This window comes from Trichosurus vulpecula, chromosome 7, assembly GCF_011100635.1.
Source record: "Trichosurus vulpecula isolate mTriVul1 chromosome 7, mTriVul1.pri, whole genome shotgun sequence".
NCBI lineage: Eukaryota > Metazoa > Chordata > Mammalia > Diprotodontia > Phalangeridae > Trichosurus > Trichosurus vulpecula.
Genome location: NC_050579.1, coordinates 244,477,533 through 244,503,998, shown reverse-complemented (window position 1 = coordinate 244,503,998; position 26,466 = coordinate 244,477,533). Strand labels below are relative to the sequence as shown.

Here is a 26,466-nt window from a genome sequence, read left to right as displayed (position 1 = left end):
GGGGGAGTGCTGGGGCTGGCTGAAACTGGCTTGGGAGAGCTGATTGTTAAATTTTCAGTGTGAGCATTTATACCTCTGAAATCAGCAAATGCTATAAATTATAGCTTGATTTACTGTTTCCTTGATTGTCTAGACTTAAGAAAGTGATGGGTAAATCTTGATAATTTGGATTAAACTTAAAAGTATCTCCTTCATACAAATTTTTGTGTGTGGGGAGAGCCAGATGTTAAACATTTACCCTCACACTATGGCCCGGAACACACTCTCATCTTCCCTTTTCAGAATTCATATCTTCCTTTAATGTGGACCTCTTAAAATGAAGGCTTCCCTAATGGCTACCCTCTCCTTCCCCTGGCTCCCACCAGCTCAAAAGCAAACAGGGTTAAGTGATTTACCCAGGATCACACAGCTAGCAAGTGTCTGAGGCCAGTTTGAACTCAGGAAGATAAAGTCTTCCTGACTCCATGCCTGGAGGCTCACTGTGCCCCACCCCACCCCCGCCAAAGGACCTAGGAGATCATCAACTCCAGCCCCTTCATTTTATAAAGAAACCAAGGCCTAGAGAGGTGAAGGGAGGATTTGATCCCAGGTCTTATCTCTTATCATACCATGCCACCTTTCTACTCAAGCTTCTTGATATCAGGGACTATATCTCTATCAACATAGAATCTTAAAAATACCTATTAAGCAGCTATTATGTACAAGTGGAAACAAAGACCAAACACAGTCCCAATTCTCTGGTTTATAATCCAGTTATCTTTTTCATCTTTATATTTCCCCTCCCTCTCTAGTGCCTAGAGCACGGCCTTACACATAGGAGGCATTCCATAAATGCCAGTTGAATGAAGGCTTGCTGGTCAAATGAAGGCTTTGGACTAGATCATCACTAAGATGCTTTCCATCTCAAAGGACCATAATCCTATTAATTACTGTGAACTAGATTAATTGGTCTTTATGGAAAACATAGGATCTGAGCTGGGTCTTGAAGAATGGGAAGATTAGGAAAAGTAGATAGGAGGGAGGAAAAGGGGGTTCCAGGCACAAAAGCATCCAGCAGTGAAGTTGGGGAAGTACCAAGAGTATCAGGGGAATAAGGAGACTGGCCAGCTTGAACACAGGAGTCACACAGGGGAATAGTGGGAGCCCAATCTAGAGAAATTGATTGAAGCCAGATTGTGTAGGGGTTTGAGCTGCTAGGGTGTTTGGACTGGACTCTATAAGCAGTGGGAAGGTGACCCTTCAGGGAAGCACATGAAGCATATTTGGATGGGCCAAGTAAAAAAACTCTTAGTTCAGAGACAGTTCTGGATGTCTTTCTATGTTTACCTCCAGGTAGTCCCCATGCCACCAGGGCTCAGCTTGGTAGTGTGGACACTTCCCCAGGTTATATTTACTAGAGAACTCAAGTTCGGGGCTTTCTTTACGTCACCCACAGCCTAGGATGAAAAATAACCTCCCTCAGAGACTTATTTCAGACAAGGGGGTGAGTCTCAGTCATCCTGAACTATTATCTTGCCACTAGACCTAGATGGCTCCAGAGGAGAAAGTGAGGCCGGTGACTTTGTACAGCCCTGCCTCACTTAAATCCAATTCAGTTTTATGTCACAGCATCACCTCCCTGATGTCATGGTCCTCTTCCAAAACAAAGGACAAACAACCTCTGGGAGTAGTAGTAGGACCTGCTCCACTGGGGACCCAACTGGAACTTGTCAATCTCAATCTCTCTCTCTCTCTCTCTCTCTCTCTCTCTCTCTCTCTGTCTCTCTCTCTCCCCCCCTCTCTCCCTCCCTTTCTTCCTTCCTTTCCCTTCCCTCTGTCCACAGAGGGTATCAAACCGTTACCTGCAGGTGTTCTGCTCAAAGCAATGTAAATTTTGATTGCTGAAACCTAGGGGTTTATGGGCCAGGTTTGGGCTTGGCATTACATTGCAGCAAGTTTCTTGGACAAATAATACTACTCATGCAATTAAAATGGATAACCAATCCTGGAATTACTTCTGTCATTTGCATAAACGACAGAAGACAACTGAGTTCCCAAACAGCTATTATTACCAAGCAACTAGTGTTCCCACTTATTCCAATCCTTATTTAGAGCCTCATGCTTTTCAGTCAAACTATGGAATGGACCAGTCCTGGAATATGTCCTCAAGAGATAACTGGCAACAGCAACAAAATAGAGGAAATTACCAAGCTGGCCTGGTTTATGACCACCCTGAAGTCAACTCATTGACTAGGGAATATACAGTCTTCACTCAACTTTAATACCATCATAAACCCCAGCCATACTTTCTACCTCTCTCTCTCCAGTCTGGTCTACCACCATATCAATTGCTTTTTTTCCTCAAGCATCCCCCTATTTGTATACTGTTTTGAACCAATTCAACTCTTTTCTTTTGGCACTTGAAATATTTATTAAGAAAAAGCACAGAGCCTTGGGCCTTAAACCCAAATCACTCAGGCTCTCAAGGATTGGCCAACAGAATTGGTCCCAGGCCAAGCCCTACTTGGTCATGGTTTGGACCTGGATTGCCTCAGAGTGAATGTAAATAGCAACTGTTTCTGTTTTGGCCAGAAACCCTGAGGGTCTTCCCCTCCCAGATTGATTTTTTTTTTTGACTAGGTAAAAGAGGCCATTCTCTGTCTCATTTCTTACCTAACCTTAATCACTGGTTGGGCATTGCCTCAGTTAAACTGAGACCTGTTAAAGACCTTAGTTTAAAAAGTCCAAGATGTCCCACTCCATCCAGGGCCATCTTCGGTTGTCCTGATCCATATTTTGCCACTGGATCCAGATGGCTGCAGAGGAGAAAGTGAGGCTGGTGACCTTGCACAGCCCTCCCTCACTTAAATCCAATTCACTTGCAAGTCATAGCATCACCTTCCTGAAATCATGGTCCTCTTCGAGAATGAAAGACAAACAATTTCAGAGACTGACATCAGGGAATAATAACCTAAGATCACTTTCCCAACATGAAGTAGGAACATAACTGAGATTAAAATAGATTAGAGTTTCCAACTTTTTGCACCCAAAGAGTACTGGATTTGGAGTCAGGTAAACTGGATTCAAATCCTACTGCATTTACTTATTAGCTAAGTAACCCTGGGCAAGTTACTTTGCCTCTCTGGGCTTCCTTCTTCTGTATCCTTCATCTCTAAATGAAAGGATTGAGAATAGAGGTCCTTTCTGGTCCCTAAGATCCCTTCTGGTTCTAAATGTATGCTCCTTTGCTTGTCTTTGTTTCCCTAAAAGGTCTTGGTATGACAGTGGTATACAGTTCCTTTCACATCTTGGTGGTTAGGGGTGCTGCACCCCCACGATCTGGAAAATCTAAGTGAAAATTTTTGTCTTTCCCTTCATACCAGAGAAGAAGTCTGAGTCATTAATGGTATTAAAAGATAAAATATTTTGATAGTATAAATATATTGTACATATTTTTATGCATTTCTGAGTTTCCAAACTTTTTCCGTGCCATCTGCTGGCCTTTGCACATCATCTGCAGTGTCCACAAAACTCCCCCAAAATTCCCATTTAATTCCATGTGCAAACCCACGATATATTGAAACCACCGTGATGGGGAAAGTCTCAAGGTGAAAGGGATAACTGTATATGTATTGGTGAGTTTGGCAGGGTGGGGTAGGAGTGGGGAAGAGATAGGGGTGATGACTTAGGATGGGAATTTGTTTAAAGGGAGAGAGAACAGCAGGAGCCACAGGTTTTGAAATACTCAACACAGGGATGATTTCCAAGATCCCTTCTTATTCAGAAATTCTATGATTTTAAAAAAGCTTGGTTGTGAAGGGGAAAGAAGAGGGTGGAAGATAAGACAAAAACAATCCTAGCTCCATTTGCATTCTAAGGAACACCAGGGACAACCTCAGTGGTGAGACTTTGAAACTCAAAAACTTTTCTTTTCTTTGTAAATTTTATGCCATCTGCTTCCCTGAAACTACTAGCAGTAAAAATTCTTAGAATACTTCTAAAAGCCGATGGACTTGTTTCAGAGACAAAAGAAAAAAGTAGGCATTAGGTTTTATCTATCTATTGCAAAACAGATCGCCTCTGGAGAATCACAAGATTTTTGCAGATGGGAGGCACCTTGGCAATCATGTGGCTTAATTCCATCTTGTGTTATTATCGTTCAGTCATTTAGTTGCATTTGACTCTTTGTGACCACTTATGGGGTTTTCTTGGCAAAAATACTATAACGGCTCACCATTTCCTTCTCCAGCACCTTTGACAGATGAGGAAACTGAGGCAAACAGGGTCAAGTGATTTGCCCAGAGTCACACAGCTAGTAAGTGTCTGAAGCCAGATTGGAACTCAGGAAGATGAGTCTTCCTGGCTCCAGTCCTGGCACTCTATCCACTGTGCCACCTAGCTGACCAGCTTCTTCTTTTACTGATGTAAAAAACAGAGCCCAGAAAGGGGAGTGATTTGCCCAAAGTCACAGAGCTTGTTAGTGGAAGAACCAGGAGTAGAAGCTGAGAGTCAGTCTGAGCCAGCAGGATGCCACCTTACTCCAAAAATTGGCTCTGGATGGTACTTGAGACACACTAAGTTGCAGAATTCCCTCTTCCAGGTTTGCCTAGCAAATCTTTAGAGGGGGCAAGTTCCATTCCTGATCAGGCATAGTTTAGGGTCTCTCAATTAATTCAGTAAGTGCAGTAAGTGATCTTCCTCCCCACCCCATTTTAATTTTCTAAATGATAAAAATACATGTATATGTATGTATGTGTATAAATATGTATACATAGATACATATATCTACATACACACACATGCACACACGCGATTTAAAGCAAACTCCATCTCTGAAAAATCCAGATTTCCAAAAAGAGAGAAATTAAGTTCACTTTCCCCCCCCCCCAAATAAAGGTTTTAGGATTGAGTTCCTTTTAAGTTCCCCTAGTGCACTGAAAATAGGGTTTGTTTTATACTTCAATTAAAGTGGAGAACAATGGATTTGGAGTCAGAATACTGGGGTTCAAATCCTGGATCAGCTATTTCCTGCCTCAAACTGGTGGGGGAGGGGTTTGTGGATTAGATGATTTGTACAATCTGTTCCAGCTCTAAATCCTATAATTGCATGATCCAATTCAGCATGTATTTCTTGAAAGCTGGTTACATGCTAGCGTGGAATTCCCAAATATTCAATTAATGCAGGACTTTCCAGGAATGTGCCTTTCGTATGAAAATAAGGGACAGCTGCATTTGTGGCTTCACATCAGATTGCAAACTAGAGTCCTGAGAACCTGCGACAGATGGGCTGCTGCCCATCCTTAGAAGGGGCCCTGGTCAGGGTTGCTGGCTTCAAGTCATAGCAGTGGTGCTAAAGAATCTGGTCCTGTCACAGGATCCAGGAGGAAGGCCCTGGAGCTCCATTCCTACCAAATCCAGCCTCTCACTACATGACTTTGTCCAAGTCCCTGAACCTCTCTGAGACTCAGTTTCCCCTTTTGAAAAATGAGGGCATAGGATTCTGAAGTCCTTTGGATTTTTAAGCCTATGATCCTATATGGTAGAAGTGGCATTGACCTAGGAATCAGGAGACCTAGGCTGGAGTCCCAGTTGTGCTGCTAATCTGCTGTGTGTTCTTGGACGAGTAAGTTATTCCACCTTCTGGGCCCAAACTTCCTTCTGGATAAAATGAGGGGCTTGGGCTAAGATGACCTGTAAGATCCCTTGACTTGAAGGTTCAAAGTGTGGTGGAGCCATGAGATTGATGCTATGGACACTACAGGAGAATATCATCCCCTCGTTGCTATAAGGCAGGCGTTCTTAGACTTGCTCTTTGACACTCTGGTGAAGCCTATAGACTCCTTCTCTGAATAATGTTTTTAAATGTCTAAAGTAAAATACATAGGATTACAAAGGAATCTCATAATTTTGAAATAAAGATGTAATTTTTTCCCATCTAAGTTCATGGACACCCTGACATTTATTCTCAGACCCCAAGTTAGGAACCCTTTGTTGTAAGGGAAGGCAGAGTCATTCCTCAGCAACTCTGGCATACTAACTGGTTATCAGTAGAAATCCCCCTCTGCTGCTGCTCCCCAAGTTTCATGCTCTTTGCCTCCTCAAACTAGATTGTATTTACTTATCTATTTTTTACGTCCAGCTATCACTAATTCCCCTTGTTCAAAGAGGGCGCTTAATGAGCATTTATGGAACTCACTCTGAATTCACACAGATTGAGTAATTTCGTGGATCTGAAGGCTGAGATCTCTGTTACCCAATCCTCCTCACTTACCCCCGTGACACGTCCCCTCTAGAAGGGTTCACCCTAGGGTTAGAAACAGATCAGTCGAGCTGCATGCAAAAGAGGGATTCATGGGGAGCAGGGACAGCTGTCCAATTCTAGAAATTTACATGCCACTCATTAGGCAGGCCTGGGGGCAGCACTCCAGACTACTTTTATTCAGCTCCCCGAAAGGAACTCTTCAAATCACTGACTAAGCAAGCTAAGTGAAGTCTCTGTGTTCTCTAGGGGGATAGGAATGAAAGGGGTGACCCCTTGGGCCCTGCTTGCTTCTGAGAAATCCAGGATGGAAAACAAGCTTTCTATAGGATGTAAGCTCCTCAAGGGCAGGGACTTTGTCGTTTATTCTTTGTATCCCCAGCACTGAGCCCGGCACATAGTAGACACCAATGAAATGCTTGTGTTAGATGGCTCCAATGCCCTCCTAGCCATTCCTCATTCCCAGTCCTGCCCTTCCCTCCTTTGCACCGCCTCCTGAGGATCCTACCAATCCTACTGAATTTCTCTTAAAAGCACAGTACTATAACAGTTAGTAGCATCCTAAAAAAGGAAAAAACACTTCCCTGTCTTCTTTCCCCTTTCTCACCCTAAAAGCTGCCTTTGAGTCTAAGTTAGGATGGAGAGGATGAGGGTCTGACATCAGTAGTCAACTATCTCAACCTGGAATGGCCTTCAAACAACAGATGGGGAATAAGGAGGGAGGAGATCTGCAATGAATGGAGCATCCAGACATGAGAGCACTCCTCCTCCCATCAAATGTAAGGGAGCCACGTCAGAATCAGAATCATGGGGCCTCAGCTGGCAGAAACCACACGAAGATTTGGGAACAGCTGTATGGCCTATTCCCAAATCCTGGAAGGGCTCAGATCACATAGAGAACTCTAAGACATTGCTCTCCCAGGGACTTTAGTAAAAACCCCAAACCTTTACGTGGGACAGAACATGGAAACTGATATGAGAAACCCATCCCCACGGGCTCCCTTGGGAAAAGGTAAAGGAACGGGATTTATTAAGCACCTACTATATGCCAGGCATGCTAGGCGAATTACAAATATTATCTCATTTGATCCTTACAACAATCCTGTGAGGTAGGTGATGTTTTATTCCCATTTTATAGTTGTGGCAACTAAGGCAAAGAGAGGTTAAGTGACTCGCCCAGAGTCTCATAGCTAGTGTCTGAGGCTGGATTTGAACTCAGGTCTTCCTGAGTCTAGGTCCAGAGCTCTATCCCCTGTGCCAACTAGCTACCTTGGTTCAGTATCTCCCTTTACTGAGAGTAGAATTCATTATTATTTTTTTTTGGAGGTAATCAGGGGTAAATGACTTGCTCAGAGTCACACAGCTAATAAGTATCTGAGGCCAGGTTTGAACTCAGGTCCTCCTGACTCCAGGACCAGTAGGCTATCCACTGCTGTTCCAGTAGAATTCATGATTAATGATAAGTTATTTTATATATATATATATATATATATATATATATATATATATATATATATATAATATAAAAATATATTATATATATATATATGTTTACACAGCTTTTAATTTTTTTAATTTATTTTTTTTTTGCTTTTTTGGCAGGGCAAGTGACTTGCCCAAGGTCACGCAACTAGTACATGTGTCAAGTGTCTGAGGCCGGATTTGAACTCAGGTCCTTCTGACTCCAGGGTCAATGCTCTACTCACTGTGCCACCTAGCTGCCCCTTACATGGCTTTTTAAAGTTTACAAAGTGCTTTCTTTACAACAGTCCAGTGAGGTTGACAGTACCATTATGATTAATTCTATTTTTCATATGAACCTAAAGCACAAATGACTTTCCCAAGGCAAAACGGAGAATAAATGCTGAAACTGGGATCCAAGCCCAGTTCTTCGGACTCCTGGTTCAGCACTCTTATCACCATACCATACTCTCTTTTTTAAAAAGGTTATTTTATTTTTTTTTAATCAGCATAAATCTACCTTCTCTTCCTCCCACCCTCGCCCCGTCATTGAAAAAGGAAGAAAAACAAAATCCTCGCTATAAACATATATAGTAAAAGTAAAAAACAAAACCAAAACTCAAAACAAACAGAAAAAACCCCAAACATAATTGCTATATCCCTCTCCCCCAAATCTCATTTTTGTACTCTGAGTCTTTTGCCTCTCTAATAAGGAGGTGGATAGCCACCACATTCCTTTTTAAGCCAGGTAAGCAACAGAGGAAAAACCTGTGGCCTGAGTCAAGGGCCAAGATTCCTCATCACAGCCTCCCTCCTCTCCTTCTACCCACCCAGGACTAAGTTTAGGAGTTTTCTATTTTTCACTTCCCCTGTTCTCCTCACCTCCACACCTCCACCCCATCCCTTAGATCCTAATCCCCTGGACAAACTCCCTCAGCTACCGAAGAGACAAAAGAACAGAAGCAGATGACTGGCCAATGCAGATTTCCTCTGCCCAGTCAACAAGCATTTATTAAGTGCTTTCAATGTACCAGGTCCTGTGCTAAGAGCTGGGGAGACACAGAAACCCAGTCCCTAACAGTATCCCTAACAGTATGAGGCTATCTCCGCAGCTACAAAGACAACCAGCAAGGTCTACTGGACAAAAGTGCCAGGACTCCTGGGTCCTAACCTCAGCTCTGCCACCTAGGGTGAGTCTCTTCTTCTACCCTGGGTTTGGGAGTCCTGGAAGCTGCCAAACTCAGGCACCATCTCCACCTCACAGGTAACTGTTGGTGAAGAAAAGCGACAGGCAGTCTTGGGGGGAAGGGCAGGGACAGAGGCAAGAAGCAAGAGCTGGAACATCAGCATCATTAGCGCTCCAGCTGTTTGTGGTTCTTCTTTATGAGTTTCCTACAGACTCCACTTAAGAAAGCCTATTCCTGGAAAGTTAGAGAGAAGAGGAAGAGGAGGGAGCCCAGCAATGAGTCATGAGGCTGGAGCCCCACGGGGCGAGCCAGGGTGACTGCCAGGCCTTTCTCTACAACCCTTTCCTCCTGCCTTCATGATTCTTTTCTGGCTGGCTAATAGAGCCAGGCTCTGAGTGACTGAATGCCCTGATCCATTTAATATTCACTAGGTACCACGTGCAAAGGCACCATGTCAGGAAACATTCGGGGTGTTGAAGTCTGTTGGCATTCCCTACTCTTCAGGATCTTTAAAAACTAGCTAACAGTACAACAACAGCAGTATATAACAAACACTGACTGAACGATGGGTTCTACTCCCAGCTCTGCCATGAATTTGCTGTGTAGGCTTGAGCAAACTGCTTTCCTTCTCTGGGCCTCACTTAGCTCCTCGGTAAAAAGCAGGGAGTGGACTAGGTTATCAGGTCGCTTGCAACTCTGACATTCTAGGAGTGGGTGATTCCACAAGTGGCTCAGACAATGAAGACTCTGAGAGCAAAGAGGATGAAATATCAGTGTGGGCTGGGGCTGTCGGGGAAGGTTTCCTGGAGGTGCTCCTGGGGCAGGCAGGTAGGGGTGGGGTGGGATAAGTAAACAGGCAAAACAAGGGCACCAAGTGGTCCTTAGGCAGAATTTCCAGGCTTTCAGGTTCCTGTTTGCCCTCCTTTCTTGATCTTTTTCATTTCTAAAAAAAAAAAAATGAACACATCTTCTCTACCTCCTACTTCCTCTCCCCTCCCCCCACCAAATCTTATCCTATTGGGCAAATAGACTCTAGGGTCATCTTAATCCTATATTTATTTGTATACCTAGTTCATCCTATCCCCCACCCCCAGAATGAAAGCTCCTTCAGGACAGGATTGTTTCTTGTATTTGTTTGCCCAGCACCTAGGATAGTACCTAAGCACATGGTAGGTGCTTACTACTTCTCTGCTGAAAGGAATGGAATAAATGTTTGTTGACTGAATACTCTAAGACAGAATTGCCTTCAGGGTGGGGTGGGGGTGGAGAAAGAGTTAGGGGCAAAGACAGTGACCTTCTGAGCCCAAATGACCCCAGAGCTACAAGCTGGAGGGCAGCCTCTAATCGGATCCTCGGGAATTAGGTAGGGACAGAGGCTTAATTCTGCTGTTGTAGCCCAGAATAATCCCAGTGACCCCAGTCCCCCTCATCCTAGGTCCTATTCTAATCCACTGACCCTGCCAGCCAGGGGGCAGCCACAGCCTTCCCAGGGGAGGGCGGTGAGGGGAAAGAAGGGATGCAGCCAGTAATTGACCATAATGAAGTCCTTCCTTGGTAATTAGCAGGTGAGAAGGACAAGAGGTTGAAAAGCTCCAGCCCTTTCCAGAGGGACTCCTGAGTGATCAGGCATTGCCTCACTCAAATGCAAAAGGAGAGGGGATGGACTGGTCTAAGGACAGAGGGAGCTTCAGAGGGCATGGGGAGTTAAAGCGGGGTGGGTCCCAAAAAGAACATAAAGGAAAGGATGGTAGGGCTAGAAAGGGGGGCCAGGGGCTTGTGTGAGGGAGAGGGAAGAGAGATGATCATACATGGGAAAGGGATAGTATGGAATAGAGGAAACCACAGACAAGCTATGGAGTGTGTACATGGGGAGTGGGTGGGAGGTGGCGTTGGAGGGAGCCACCCTCTCCTTCCTGGGAAATACAGAATCATGGAACAGGAAGGGGCCTTAGAGATCTTCTAGGCAAGAGAGTTCTTAACCTTGTCGGGATCACAGCTCCCTTTGGAAGTCTGGAGAAGCCTTCTCAGAATCACATTTTTAAATGCATAAAATATACAGGATTGCCAAAGAAACCAAAGATATTGAAATAGTTATTAAAATAATAAAATTTTCAAGTTCACCCTCTCCCCCCCAATCTGTCCATAGGTTCCCTCAGGGATCTGTGGACCTCAGGTTAAGAACCTTGATGTAGTCCAAACCTCTTATTTTAAAGATGAACTGAGAGGTCCGAAGCAAGGAAGTGGTTTGCTTAAGGTCACACACACAGTTATCATACTAAAACAAAATTTGAACCCAGGTTGGGAGACTTGAAATCTAGGGCTCTTTGGCCAGCACTGTATAAATTGGCTACAAAAACAACAACAAGGGATTATATAATACATGTACTGCAGAAGGGGGAGCTGGGGGAGGAAAGGGGTGGCAGGTTGCGTATGTGTATGTGCAAAGCTCCAGGCAAATCACAGAACACCTCCAGGAAACAGGAGCACAAACAAAAGTCTCCTTCACATCCACAGAAAGAAAGTCACAGGTCAGCCTTCTCTGCTGGTGCCAGCCTGGTCTTGGCTGAGAAGATTAGCTTAGTTCCACCTATAAAGAATGCACCTCCAGAGGCCCAACAAGAACCAAACCCTAGACCAAGTCCTCTTCAAGGTCTTCTTTAAGCCTTTTTTATTGCAGGAGGCTATGAACTTAAAAAAATACATTTTTAATAATTGTATTTCAATATAATTGGGTTTTTTGTAATCCTATGTATTTTGTTTGTTGAAAAACACTATTTTCAGTGGTCCATGGACTTCATTAAAACACCAGAGGTGTCCATGACTCAAAAATGGTTAAGAAACCCAGCTCTAATGAGATTCAGGAGAAAGAGCAAATAAATGACTTTTGTTCTAGCCCTGGACTTGCTTGCTACTTGCTTTCCGTGTAACCCCTCAAAAGTCTTATGAGCCTCCATTTCCTAATTTACAAAAGTAAGAAGCCAGGTGGTACCGTGGATGGAGTGTTGCATTTAGAGTCGAAAAGACCTAAGTTCAAATCTTGCCTCAGACACTTAGCATCTGTTCCATCCTGGACAAGTATTTGTACTTTTCATCTTCAGTGTATTTAACTGTAAAATGTGTGTAATTATAGCCCCTACCACACAGATTGTTGTGATGATCAGAGGAGATCCCCTATGTGAAGTGCTCTATAAACCTTAGATTACTATATAAACGCTGGCCATTATTATTGTTTGTTGTTAATATTATTATAATGGCAATATCTGCACTTGGTTGACGTGGGACCAAAATGAGAGAGCATGTGTAAAATATTATCTGAACATTAAAAACAGTGATGATACACATACACGGCAGAGATTTTGGGGTGGTGGCCTCTTCTCTACTGCACTCAGCCAAATGGCTCTGGGGTACAAGCCAATTAGAGAGGCATTAAGGAAACCTACAGTAGTGGGGGCGGGACTAGGTCTGGTACAAAGGAGAGAACACTGGTCCTGGGGTTAGAGCTCTTGGGCTCAAATCCTCCTTCTGATACTTCATAGCTTGGGCAAGTCACTTAACCTCGGTGTTCTCAGTTCTCAGTTCCCCCACCTGTAAATTAAGGAGGTGGGATTAGATGATCTCTGAGGTTCCTTCCAGCCCTACGGACATTAGCCTACAATGCTTATGCCATCTCTGGGGCCTGGGCATCCATCCGCCAGGCACAAAGTAACCAGGAAATAGAAAACCATACTCTGAACTCTCTAAAGATATTCAAGGCAGCTTTTCCTCCTCAGAGTCAGGGTAGAGCGGGTGACCATCCACCAGGAAGCTGACACGCAAATCATATTGCTCTATTGAGCAAGGAGGAGGGTGATGATGGAAGGGATGAAGAGGAGCTCGGGGAACATAACTTCCCTTCCAGGTCTTCAGGAAGTAAGGGAGCACCCTGGCTTAAAAGGAAGAACCACAACTATGAACACAAGAGCTAAGGCTTAAAGAGTGCTTTAGGATCACAAAGTGCTTTCCCATGCATTATCTCATTTTATCCTTACCACAACCCTGTGAGGTAGACGGTGAAGGTATTATTCACATCAACCCCATTTTACAGAGGCAGAAATTGAGGCTCAGGGATGGGGAAGGATTTGCTCAAGGTCACACTGCTAGTAAAGGGTGCGGAGTCATGACTCAAAACTGGAATCTCCCAACTCCAAACACAGTGCTCCTTCCACAAGACTCATTAGGACAGGAGATCTTACCTAGAGCTACAAGGGGTCTGACCGGCATACCAGGGACAGTTAGGCAACCGTGCCATGAAGAGCGGATTCTATTCTTTTTCTTAAAATTCTATCAGCAAAAATAACATATATATTCTGCCCTGCACTCTCCTTGTGCATCTGGGGGAGGGGGAGGGGATGGAGAGGGAGGACTTCCCCAATCTATTCCAACCTAGCAACCTAGCAAAGTCTTCTACATTGACTGTCTCCCGATGGGCCAACCCCCATCACCCCAGGGTCCGGAGGCAATATCCCAGGCAGGGGGTTGAGGGGTCTAGTCTTTAGCTCTTTGTGTGAACTTGAGAGAACTGCTTCATACCCCTCAGCATCAGTTTCTGCTGACGTCTAACAGGACAGTTAGGAGGAAAGAGCTGAGGAAAGCGAGCAAACAATGCTGGAAATAATCTTTAGACAGGAGTGGTAGAGATAAAACCCCATTTGTAGAAATCCTAGTGCTTTTCAAAGTACCTCCAAGTCAATTAGGGGAAGATATGATTCTCCTAATTCTGGGAATTTGGTCAGAATAGATATTAGCCCCATTTGAGATGAGAAAATTGAGTGAAGCACAGAGACTGTTAATAGCAGCCAGGACTAGAATCTAGGGCTCTTGACTCCTAATCCATTCTTTTCATAGTTGGGCTTTGATATATACAATCCTCTCCCCCTCACCCTCCAATGCCATACATACCCACCCACCCCTATTCCTGTTTGACAGGGTGGAGGGCCAGCTACCACACCCACCAGCACCCAACACCTCCAACTCAGCACACAGGACACCCAGGAGAACCAACTACCCAATGCATGCTTTATTTTCCACCCCTACTTGTGCTGGGATGAGCCCAGGCTGAGTCAGCTGTGTGCCTGAGCCCTGCCCTGGGGAGAGGGAGCTACCCAGATGAGCTCCTGGCCCAGCCCAAATCTAGGAAGGATACTAGCTACCTCTTGGATCCAGGGTTCCCTCTTCCACTGTCTCACTAGGTTCTAAGTGTCAGGGAAGACTGAGACAGAAATGTTTCCTTCTCCTTCCTCTTTTTCAGTTGCTACCTTTGGCTAATCTCTACTGGCCTACCTATGCCCTCTGCTTTGCCCAGCCCACGGCTCAGAGCTCAAATGAGGATACAGAAAGGAAAAAAAAAGTTTCATACCCGTCTCCTTCCCAGTCCCACTGAATTAAGAGCCAAGAAGGTCCTGTGAGCACTGCAGGGCACATGAACACACAGGGTGTATCAGGGCAGACCTTGGGCTCTACTCCTTCCCCCAAACACACAGCTTCAGATCATAGGATGTAAAGGGCCAAGGGAACTCAGAAGCCAGCTAGTGGAATTCCCTCCTGCTACATATGAGGAAACTGAGTCCTGGGGAAATCATGTGACTTGTTCAAGGTCAGGAAGATGGTAAAGCAGTCCCACCTATCATCTTACAGATGGGGGATGCTCATTTTGAGTTTATCCTCATAATGACTGTCCCATCCCTTTCTCACCAGCCCTCTTTGCTCATTGCCTGTATAAACTGCAAATATCTGGGGTATGTTTTGCATTTCTAGAGTTTGTTTCTGTGTTTCACATGGTGGGGGGGAGGGGGCAGGGCTGTGCTTGTAAATACCTCAATATCGGTTGCCAGGTCCATGTAACTTTTCTCTCTATTTGGGCTACCATAGATTCTTCAGGTCCCTCCACCCCACCACTAGTACAAACCATGTTGCCCCAACCGATGTAACTAGTAGTAAATAAAGAATCCCTGAAGCGGGAGACAAGAACCAGTCTAGTGACTACAGGAGCCCCAAGTGGGGTTCTTGTAGCTTGCCTTTGCTATACCTCCAGGGACACAAGCCCCTCTGTTACTGGCCCACAATTGAATCTTCTTCCCCTCCACTCTCCATTTCTGCCAAATCAGAGGAAGTACAGATTGTAGTGAGATAGATTATTAATAAGGTGACACAAGGCCCAAGCCCTGGGGCTTGGCTGAACTGTCCACTAATTTCTTCTTTTTTAGATGGCTGTCCATCCTGACCTTGCTAAGCAGGGAGTGTAGCAGGGGGTCGAAGTGGAAAGGGTGAGAGGACCTGGGTGACCTCGGGTAATTTACTAAAACTTCCTAGGTCTCAGTTTCCTCACTTGAGGAGTGAGAGGAGTGGACCAGATGGCCTTAGAGCTCTAAGATCTTATGACCACTTTTCCCACCTTCCCAGCTCCTTCCAGTTTCCTCTCTTGATCCAAGCCTCCTACTTCCCAACAGAGTCCCTTCGGACCATTAGAGAAATCCAGACCCCAAGATAACTCTGATGGCAGGGATGGAAGTGGGGGAAAAGTCAGTGTTAATAAGTGAAAATGTGAGTCATTTCTTCACATGTACTGGCACCAAGGGCAGTCAACCCCCACCTCTATTGACTTTTCCCGCTGATAGAAAACCCAACCATGCCAAAGTGGGAGGGGCGGCATGAATAGAGAGAGTGCCTCTGATGAGCCTGTAACAGCTGGCTCCCCTCTGGCTCCTCTGACCAAGCTGGCCCCAATGTAGCAACACTGGGCAGGGCCTGTGGCAAGGTCAGGGCCTGGAAGTCAGGGGTATGGGCAAGGCAGGGCTGTCCGAGGAGTCAGTCCTTCAGCTCTCTCTTTGATTGAGAGCTGGAACTTTTAGTAAACCCTTTTTTTGCAGATGAAGGAACTGAGGGCGGGAGAGGGAAAGTGATTCAGAAAGAAACATTTCCAGATCGTAAAGACAAAGGGGGTGGGAGGTTAGGAAGTTCCATTGGCCGGCTTTGCTACAAACCCTAACTGTGAGAACTAAAAAAAAATAAAAAGTTACTTAACCAACATAGGTGAAGAATAAATACCCCAGAAAGAGAACCGTGGGTATCTCAGGCAGGGGAGTGGGAAGGAAGTCCTGCGTTGGGATCCGTTGGAATCCCCTCCATGCACACACAGACATACACATACACACACACACACACCCCTCTGGATCCTAACAGCACCTCCTTCTCAGAGCCCAGCCCAGTAATCAGTCCCCCAGCTCTCCTCCCCCTTCCCCAGCAGTTTCTCTCTCTCCCTAATTCACAGGTTCTAACGCGTCCCTTTCCCGTCCACCCTCTTCTCCGAGTCTCACGTCTCCCCTGTTGTGCAGAGCCCATGGAGAGAGCCTCAGACTCGCGCTCTCTGGGCACATGCGCCTCTCAGCTCTCTGCAGGGAGAACAGGAGCCAAGACACTGGGCCAAGCCCTTCAGTGGGGGCTTTCGGGGGACCCTTTAATTCCTGGCCCCACCCACTAGCAGAGCTCTCCCCCTTCCGGCCCCAGTTCCAGAATCTACTTACCAAAGTTCCTGGTCCCCTCTACGGGGACCTCCTGGGTGAAGATCCAGGGGGGGTTGGTGGCATACAAGGAGGTGGTCGTGGGAGGTGTATGTTTCTTTCCAAAGAGTTTGCTGAAGGTCCCTTGCACCGATTGGTTCTTCTTCATCTTGCCCTCTGTGTGTATTGGGGTGCGGAGGGCTCCCTCCTCCCCTGCACTGGGGCTCCACTGAGTTTGACTGGACTCTGCCCCGGCCTGTCCCCGAGGGGAAGAGTCTAAGAAGCCATGCCCCCGTCCCCGGTCCTTACCCCGTCACAGGCTGCAACGGGCTGCAGGTGCTGTCGGCTGCGCAGCACTCCTGGAAATGGGAGGCACCTGGACAGGTAGAAGGGCTGGTTGCTGTTACCTGGCCCCGCCCAGCCGCCGCGCCACAGCAGCCGCCCCACCGCCTAACTCCCCGGGTCACATTCCTGCCTGCCTCCTGCCTACAACAAGCCATTGTTCGGTTGGCCTAGCTCTCTGGTAGTCTGGCGATCTCCTTTTCTGGGTGGCCATCTAGGACCTCCCTGGCAAGTCTGCAAGACCCACTGAGTTCATGCTCCCTGATTTCTTCCACTGCCTCAGCACCCATTGAGGAGAGGGTTCAAATTCCTACAAGACTCAGGTGCTCATGGTGGTTCATAGGACCAAAGGTAGGATTTGGAACAGAAACACAGCTTAGAGAACATCTTGACTTGTCCAAAGTTGTCCCAGATAATAAGAAATAGAGGCAGATTTCAAACCCAGATCCTTTTTCTCAGTCCTTCAATCTCATTCCACAACCATTTATTTAGTGTGAACTAGAAGCAGCATGGCCTAGTAGATAGTCCACTGCACTTGGAGTCAGGAAGGCCAGGGTTTGACCACCAGGGATTCTTACCAAGCTGAAACTTAGGAGCTCAGATACCTACTGGATAAGTTACCGAACCTCTGAGTGTCTTAGTTATCTCATCTGTAAAACGAAGAGGTTAAAAAAAATGAAGAGGTTAGACTCAATGGCCTCTAAGGTCACTTTCAGCTCTAAATCTGTTCCTATGACCACACAAGGAACTGAGGGATTTCTTTAGGAAAGTCATGAGAGGCCTCAGCAAGTCCCAGGCCATGCACTGTAGCCTTGGTTGGTTATAACACTCTTCTAGGTCCTGTTTGCTTCAGGGCCTGGAAGCCAGAGGGAAAGATGGAGGAGGAAAGGGTAGGAGTCAGGCTCATGCCTCTTGACAATCAGCTGGGGAGGCTGTGAAGTATGTGATCCCGAGACAGAGACAGATACTGGACTTTTCCCCGAATTACCCTCCTACCTGCCCTTCTTTCCAGCTCCCCTTTCCTCTATCTGATTTAGAGTGCAACTCTGATGGGCTAGCCAAGTTGTTTGAATGCAAAACGTACGCTTGCCAAAAAGACTATTTCATGGAGAACTCACACAGGGTAAACATTCACATGGTGGTCAGAAGAAGCAATACAAGACACTCTCAAGAACTTTGGAATTGATTGCGTGACATGGGAGACACTGGCACTGTTCAGCATGGCGTTCCCACATCAGAGAAAGGAGAAGTGAAACGGCTCAAAGGAAATGCAGGATGAGCAAATTTAGAATATTCGCCCCAAAGGTTCACATGGATTATTTGTGCCTGACCGGTGGTAGAGCATTCCAAGCTTGTATTGGTCTGATCAGCCACAGTTGGATACATTGAAACTTGACTCTAGCATAGTGATGTCATTTTGATCCTCTTCGAGGATGAAGGACAACAACCAACCAATCCTCTATCTGACTTACAAAGGTCTAGGAGTGCTCCAGGTATCCAGATGCTTGTAATTTTGATTTGGCTCTACCAGTGATGGCCGGATTATATGGCATGGAAGCTTCTGACCTCGATAAACTAGTGTCCCCCAACCTTTGAGACACCTGTGACCTGATGAGGTCCTGAGATTGACTGCTCTTGTTCCCTATTCTGTAAAGATGCTTTTTGTGCCACCAGCTCATGTCCAAAGCCCATATTTCATTAGAGTATCACGTATTGGAGAGAGCAAATCAAGTTGTTATCAAAGTTTTAATTAAGTGCTTACCCCATGCCAAGCACTGTCCTAAGCATTGGGAATATAAATACAAGCAGAAAGAAAGTCCCAACCCTCAAGGAGCTTCTGCTTTAATTAGGGAAGACAACACATGAAAGGAAGCAGAAAAGGGGTGGGGATGGGGGGAGAAGGTACCCATGAGGCAGGATGAGGAGTGGAGCCTGTAGAGGAATGGAAGTATGGCTGGCCTGGGAGCTTCCCTTGCAATGGAGGGTCTGGGAGGAGCCAAGCAATCAGAGGAAGGTATTGAGAGGGGGTAGTGTACTTCCAATATGGTGAAGTCCAGGGGAAGAGTCAACTTTCAGGATGAGGAGGCTTCTGTGGCATTGGAGCAAGTTTGGACAGAGTGGAGTCTAGGGAGGGATGGAAGCACTGAACTTATACCCAAGAATTTTTTATTCAGATCCTGTCTCTGGTGCTCTAAGAATTAGAGACAGGTGACTAGAACAGGGATTTCAATTCAATAAATTGTTTATTAAGTACCTACTATGTGCCGGGCACAGTGCTGAGGATTGTTGTTGTTTGTCCTTCAGAAGAGGACCGTGACTTCAGTGAATTGGATTTAAGTGAGGTAGGGCTGTGCAAAATCACCAGCCTTACTCTCTTCCCCGGAGCCATCTGGGTCCAGTGGCAAGATTTAGATCAGGACGACTGGAGATGGCCCTTGCTGGGGATGCAAAGAGAGGCAAAAGACAGTCCCTGCCCTCAAGGAGTTTACAATGGAATGATAACAGGGCTGCTGGAGGAGGGAAGGACTTGACCGAATTTCTTCCCCATTCTTCCAGTTCCCTCGGTATGACCATGAATAAGTCACTTAACTTTTGAAGTTTCCTTATCTGTAATATGGCATAATAATACTTGTACAACCTACTCACACAACCGTGGTTAGAGACAAAAGTTCTTAAACCTTAAAACACTAAATTAACATGCTGTTTAATAATAAAGAAAATGTACTGAGTGCGGATTATCCACTATCAATCAGTAAGCATTTAACAAGTGCCTTCTTTGGGCCAGGCATGGTGCTAGTGTGGAGATAAAAGACAAAAATAAAACAGACCCTGCCCTCAAGGAGTTTTCATTCTGTTGGGGGAGGAGAGAGACAATATGTACGTAAGTAAATGTAAATTACATGCAAAATAAATGCAATTTTGAGGGGGAGGGCACTGGCAGCTGGAGGTCTGGAGAGGCTTCCTCGGAGAAGGTGGTGCTTGAGCTGTTTTTGGAAGAAGCAAGAGATTCTAAGAGGCAGAGGAGAGGTGGAAAGGGGGATAGTCAGTAAAAAGGCTTGGAGACATGGTTAGCTGGGAGATAGAGATGTATCCAGCCTGGCTAAGCACCGGGTGTGATGACTAAAGTGTAAGAGATTCTTGCCCCAAAGAAGCCCAGAGTCTCATCATAGAGACAAGCCCTACATATAGAGAACAAGATAAACTATTACATATACATACATACATACATACACATACATATATGAATCTATGTACATAGGGGGCGGCACCTACGATTTCATTGACATAGGGAGCTTCATGGACATAGGGATGAGGGAACTCTTTCTACCAATGCAGGTTGACATCATCTCTGCAACTTACAGTCTTAGGGAGTTTCCTAGAGCTCAGAGAGGTTAAGTGACTCGCCCAGGGTCACACAGTGTATGGCAGAGGCAGGACTTGCTAGGTCTTCTTGGCTCCCAAAACAGCTCTTTACATACCATATAGCTATATAGTATTGCATATATTGATACTGCATATCTATCTATCATCTATCAACCCTTCTCTCTATCTCTATGTTTCTCTATCTACCTATCTCTTTATCTATGTATCTAATACCTATTTCTTTATATCTATCTGTTTCTTTTTATCTGTCTGTATATTTTTATCTCTCCATCTCTATCTCTCTGTATAACTCTTTGTATCTATATATCTAATTATCTTTTTTATATCTACTTATTTTTTGTATCTATATCTGTGTCTTTGTCTATATCTATTTCTCTATGTATCTATATCTGCTAATATATCTGTATCTAATTATCTATGTTGATATCTATATCTGTCTATATATCCATATCTAATTACCTCTCTATATTGATTTATCTATATATCTGTATGTCTATATATCTATATCTAATTACCTCTCGATATGTATTTATATCTGTCTAGATATTTATATCTAATTATCTCTCTATATCTATCTATATCTCTCTGTCTATATATCTGTATCTAATTATTTATCTCTCTATATCTATTTATGTATCTATATCTATCTCTATGTATCTATATCTATCTGTCTATATATCTATTTGCCTCTGTCTCTGTCTGTTTCTCTCTCCAAAAACGAGAGAGGCAAAGGAGCCCTTGGGTCTGGAGTCAGAAGACATTGCTTGAAGACTGTCCTCTGCCACTTCCTGGCTGTGTGACTGTAGGAAAATCATTTCCTCTTTCAGGCCTCAGCTTTTTAATATATAAATGAGGGGGCTGGACTGTGATCTCTGAAGCCTTTTCCATTCTGACACTTTGGGATCCTATGGGCACAGGCAGCACATGCAGCAGGAGTTCAGTGGAGAGGACAGGTCTTTGTGCAGGCTCCAGTGGTCCAGGATTTTAGATGGGCCTGGAAAGATAAGCAGGATTTTAAGATAGGAAGAGAGAAGGCAAAGCATTCCAAGTTGGGGATTGGTAGGAAGCACACAGGAGCTCATAATTTAACAACAGGTATAGGATGAGATTGCTCCCCTCAAGAAGCTTACATTTGTGGTTGGGGAGGCAAGCTCAGCCCATATGGAATTCAGAAGGGGAAACTGAGTACTAAACTGGGAGGTGCTGACAATAGGCACTGCAGAGGCAGCCAGGAAGCACAGCGGGTAGAGGGCTAGACTTGGAGTCAAGATAGACCTGTGTTTGAATCCTGCCTCAAACATGTACTAGTTGTGGGATCCTGGGCAAGTTACTTAGCTGATGCCTGCCTCAGTTTCCTTATCTGTAAAATGAGGATAACAATAGCACGTACCTCATAGAGTTGTCCTAAGGATCAAATGAGACGACATATGTGATGCAGACCTCAAACTGCCATATGAATGTTAGCTCTTGTTATAATTGGGTATTCTAGGACTTCAGGGAGGAGAGGTCATTGTGGGCTGCCAGTGTCCAGGAGGGCCTCACAAAATAGTGGGTAGGATTTGTATAGGTGGAAGGAGCTGGCCATTCCAAACAGATGGAACCACAGGAGCTAATTGAGCATGGGGATAAGAGCGAGCAAGAAGGAAATGTGTTTAAAGGGAGATCAGAAGGGAAGAGGCACCAAGGTGTACCAGACAGAGTACTGTTCTCAGAGCTGGCCCTGCTTGGGTTCAGCTCTCATCTCCCACGATTTCTGGCTGTGTGACCCCAGGGAAGTCACTTAACCTCTCTGTGCCTTATCTACAAAGTAAGAGGATTGAACTCACTGACCTCTAAGTTCCCTTCCGGGTGTAAATCAATGATCCTATGACCTACCTAATGGGAGGCGAGGGCTCATAAGAGGAGTGGTAGGACATAATGTTGGTTAGGTTAGAGGCAGGAAGTGCATTTTTTTTTTGTTATTTTTTGTTTTCAACATTCACTTTCTAAGATTTTGAGTTCTAAATTTTTCCCTCCTCTTTTCCCAAGATGAGGGAGTGCATTTCTTGAGGGTCTCAGAGTTTGGACTTGATTTGTGATTCAGGGGAAGGAATGCTAGACTGGGAATCAGAAGCCCTGGATTCAAATTCTGCCTCTGACATATGTGACCCAGAACTAATCATTAAAGCTCCCCTGTCCTCAGTTCCCTCATCTATAAAATGAAAGATTTGGACCAGATGGCCTCTCCAGTCGATCTTCCAACTCTTGAGTTATTATTCTGTGGCAGATAATGGGGGAAATGTAGAATCTTGAGCAGGGGGTGACAGGATGAAAGTGGCAGGTGTGTGCCGTCGGGATTGGAAGAGCTGGGGACTAGGAAGAGGCAAGACAGACAGACAACCCCCTGAAGAGAGGCAGGACAGACAGCCCCCTGAAGAAAGGCAAGACAGACAGACAGCCCCCTGAAGAGAGGCAAGACAGACAGACAGCCCCCTGAAGAAAGGCAAGACAGACAGACAGCCCCCTGAAGAAAGGCAAGACAGACAGACAGCCCCCTGAAGAAAGGCAAGACAGACAGCTCCCTGAAAAGAGGCAAGACAGACAGACAGCCCCCTGTGCAGATTTGCCAACCAGGGCCTGTTAATTTACTTTTTTAAATTTAATTTGTTTTCCTAATGTAGGGGTGGGGAACCTTTGGCCTCAAGGTTCCTAGAGGCTGAAGGTTCCTCATCCCTGTCTTAATGTTTTTTGGCCTTTTATGAACTATCACTTTCACTTCCCAATTACTGCACTCCTTTTCCCCCATGGAACCTTTCCTTCTAACAAGGGCAGCTCTGTGATGCAGCAGATAGTGTTGGAACTGTGTGACCCTGGGCAAGTCACTTAACTCATTTCCCTCAGTTTTCCCATCTGTAAAATGGGGCTAATGATAGCACCTACCTCCCAGGGTATAGGGATCAAAGGAGATGATAACACAGTGCCTGGCACATATATACCATCTAACAGGGCACGCCGCGTTCTGCAGTCATAGTCCACCACCTCTCTCTGGAAGGAAAGGTCATGTTTCATCATCAGTTCTCTGGAATCAAGATCAATCATTTTATCGGTCTGAATCCTGATGTCTTTCAGTGTGTTTTCTTTTCTAAAGCTGTATTGTTAGTTGGTTCCACTTGCGCTTTCTGTCCTCTACATCTGTTCATATGAATCTTCCCAAGTTTATCAGAATTCTTTGTACCTTTTTTCACGTAGTCCAATATTTTATCAAAGAAACCATTTCCTTCTTACTGTTATGGTCAGTCTGTCAGCAAGCATTTATTAAGCCCTTTCTATGTGCCAGGCACATATGTGTGTATTAGGAGGGCAAAGTTTATAATCTCAAAGAGGATCATATATATGTCTGAAAGGTTCGGAACCGCCGGATATAAGAAACTCTCAAAGTAGGAGGCAGAAGAATCAAAGCATATATTTAGGCTCCACAGTAACCAACCCATGAACCAGCATCCCCATTTTGACATATTGATCAAAAGCTTCCAGGCCCAATAAGTACGCCTTGAAAGAGTAACCAGGAGGCTACAGAGAAGCATGACGGTGTAAAACAAAATCACGCTTCCCCCTCTATGGTAAAAAGATTACCCACTGGCCTCAAGTCCTTGTTCAGCTTCCTCCCGTAGGTCAGCTCTGCTACTAGCAGCTCCTGCTTCAGCTTTGGCTGTAGCTGTAGCTGTAGCAGCCTCTGGCTCCAACGGAAGCTGTTTTTAACCATCCAGCTTCTGCGGGGGTGTAAGGTACGCCGGGGAAAGCACAGGTTCTTTCCATCAGCTTAAGCAAGGGAAGCAAGGTGAAGGGGCCGACAAGCTTACTCCAGTCCAACATACAAACAGCATTCAGTTTAGGGGAAAAAGCCAAACTAGTCAAGGGCACTTGTTGACTAAGTGCTAAGGAGCCCATTTTTGGTTGCCAACACAATGTGCTAAGTGCTGGAGATCCCAGGAGAGGCAGCAAACAGTCCCTTGCCCCCAAGAAGCTCACACTCTGATGGGGAACATAGGAGGTGGCAGGTAATCTCAAAGAGAAAGGTATGAGTAGCTAGGTGATTGGGGATGGTTTAGTCCAGAGAGTGGGTTTTGATTTGGGTCTTGAAGAAAGCAACTGAAACTGAGATGGAGATGAGAAGAGAAGAGACAGCATCCCAGGTATGGCAGATTACCTGTGCAAAGGCATGGAGATGGGAGATGGAAGTTCGAGGAACTTCAAATAGGCTGGTATAGCTGGGTCATGGAGCATGTGGAGGGGACATAAGAAGACCCTGTGGCTGTGGGTTTTGTTTTGTTCTTATTTTGGTAACCTTGGAAACATTTGGCAACTAGGATTCAGTGAGGGACATTGCTTTTAAAAAAATTTATTTACAGCAATTTAAAAAAAAAATTTGAATTCCAAATTCTCTTCCTCCTCTCCTCCTCCATCTCTTGAGCTGACAAGCAATATGATATTGATTATGCATGTGAGGTCATGTAAAACATTTTTCTCCATTTTTGTTGTTTTTCAGTTGTTTCAGTCATGTCTGATTCTCTGTGACCCCATTTGGCAAAGATACTGGAGTGGTTTGCTACTTTCTTCTCCAGCTCATTTTATAAATGAGGAAACTGAGGCAAACAGGGTTAAGTGACTTGCCCAGGGTCACATAGTAAGTATCTAAGGCCAGATTTGAACTCGGGAAGATGACTGTTCCTGGTTCCCAGCCCAGTGCTCTATCTACTTTACCACCTAACTGCCCCTCTATTAGCCATGTTACACACACACAAACACACACACAAACACACACACACACACACACACATGAGAAAAATAAAGAAGGTTAAAAAAAGTATGCTTTAATCTGGACTTAGGGTTCATCAGTTCTCTTTCTGGAGGTGGATAGCATTTTTCATCATGGGTCTTATGGAATTGTCTTGGGTCATTGTCTTGATCAGAGTAGCAAGTCTTTCAGAGTTGATTACCCTTACAATATTGCTGTTAATGTATACAATGTTCCCTTGGTTCTGCTCGCTTTACTTTGCGTCAGTTCATATAAATCTTCCCAGGTTTTTCTGAAACCATACTGCTCCTCATTTCTTATAGCATAATAGTATTCCATCACAATCACATACCACAACTTGTTCAGCCATTCCCCATTTGATGGGCATCCTGAGGGACACTTCTTAAATAGTGCTTTTAATAAATGTACTCTCCGTGGCTATACTTGTTTATTTGGTGGTATGTCTAGTTGCATGTGTTATTGTGAAGGCTTGAAGCCTCCACTGCACAGTCCCATACAAGAGGTGCCACTTTTACAGAGAGAAGTTTCCTGCCTTGTCTAGGACAAACAAAGGTCACATCGTGGCTGGCTCTGTAGACTCAGAGTGGGGAGACACTGGAGGCCAGATTCTGTTGCAATCAGTCAGGCATAGGGGGTTGGGTTTTGGTGGTCCGGAGACCACCAAAGGAGGAAACGTGAAGAAAATACTTAATTTTTTTTTTAATTTTTGGAAGAGGATGATAGCGTGGCAATAATTTGGATGCACAGGATGAAGGACAGGCAGGAGCTGAAGAATAAGATTGATATGGTGTAGTTTGGTTGGGAGTCAGAAGACCCGGGCTCAATTCCTTTTTTTCCCTACTTATTAGTTGTGTGACCTTGTGTATTAGGAGGGCAGAGTTTATAATCTCAAAGAGGATCATAAACATGTCTGAAAGGTTCGGAACCGCCGGATATAAGAAACTCTCAAAGTAGAAGGCAGAAGAATCAAAACATATATTTAGGCTCCACAGTAACCAACCCATGAACCAGCATCCCCATTTTGACATATTAATGAAAAGTTTCCAGGCCCAATAAGTACGCCTTACAAGAGTAACCAGGAGGCTACAGAGAAGCATGATTGCGTAAAGCAAAATCATGCTTCCCCCTCTATGGTAAAAAGATTACCCACTGGCCTCAAGTCCTTGTTCAGCTTCCTCCCGTAGGTCAGCTCTGCTACTGGCAGCTCCTGCTTCAGCTGTGGCTGTGGCTGTAGCAGCCTCTGGCTCCAACGGGAGCTGCTTTTAACCATCCAGCTTCTGCGAGGGTGTAAGGTACGCTGGGGAAAGCACAGGTTCTTTCAATCTGCTTAAGCAAGGTGAAGGGGTTGACTGGGAAAGCACAGGTTCTTTCCATCAGCTTAAGCAAGGGAAGCAAGGTGAAGGGGCCGACAAACTTACTCCAGTCCAACATACAAACAGCATTCAGTTCAGGGGAAAAAGCCAAACTAGTCAAGGGCACTTGTTGACTAAGTGCTAAGGAGCCCATTTTTGGTTGCCAGTACAC

General features: G+C 45.1%; 1 protein-coding gene across 1 annotated transcript in view; it reads right to left on the bottom strand.

Annotated features, from left to right (window-relative positions):
• C7H6orf132 (chromosome 7 C6orf132 homolog) overlaps positions 1-16,769 on the bottom strand; it is a 44,588-nt gene extending 27,819 nt beyond the window's left edge. The window contains exon 1 of the mRNA XM_036765829.1: positions 16,446-16,769. Coding sequence (XP_036621724.1) covers positions 16,446-16,590 — 145 coding nt within the window. The 5' untranslated portion in view covers positions 16,591-16,769. The remainder of the gene's footprint in view (positions 1-16,445) is intronic.
• Positions 16,770-26,466: the final 9,697 nt, after the last annotated feature.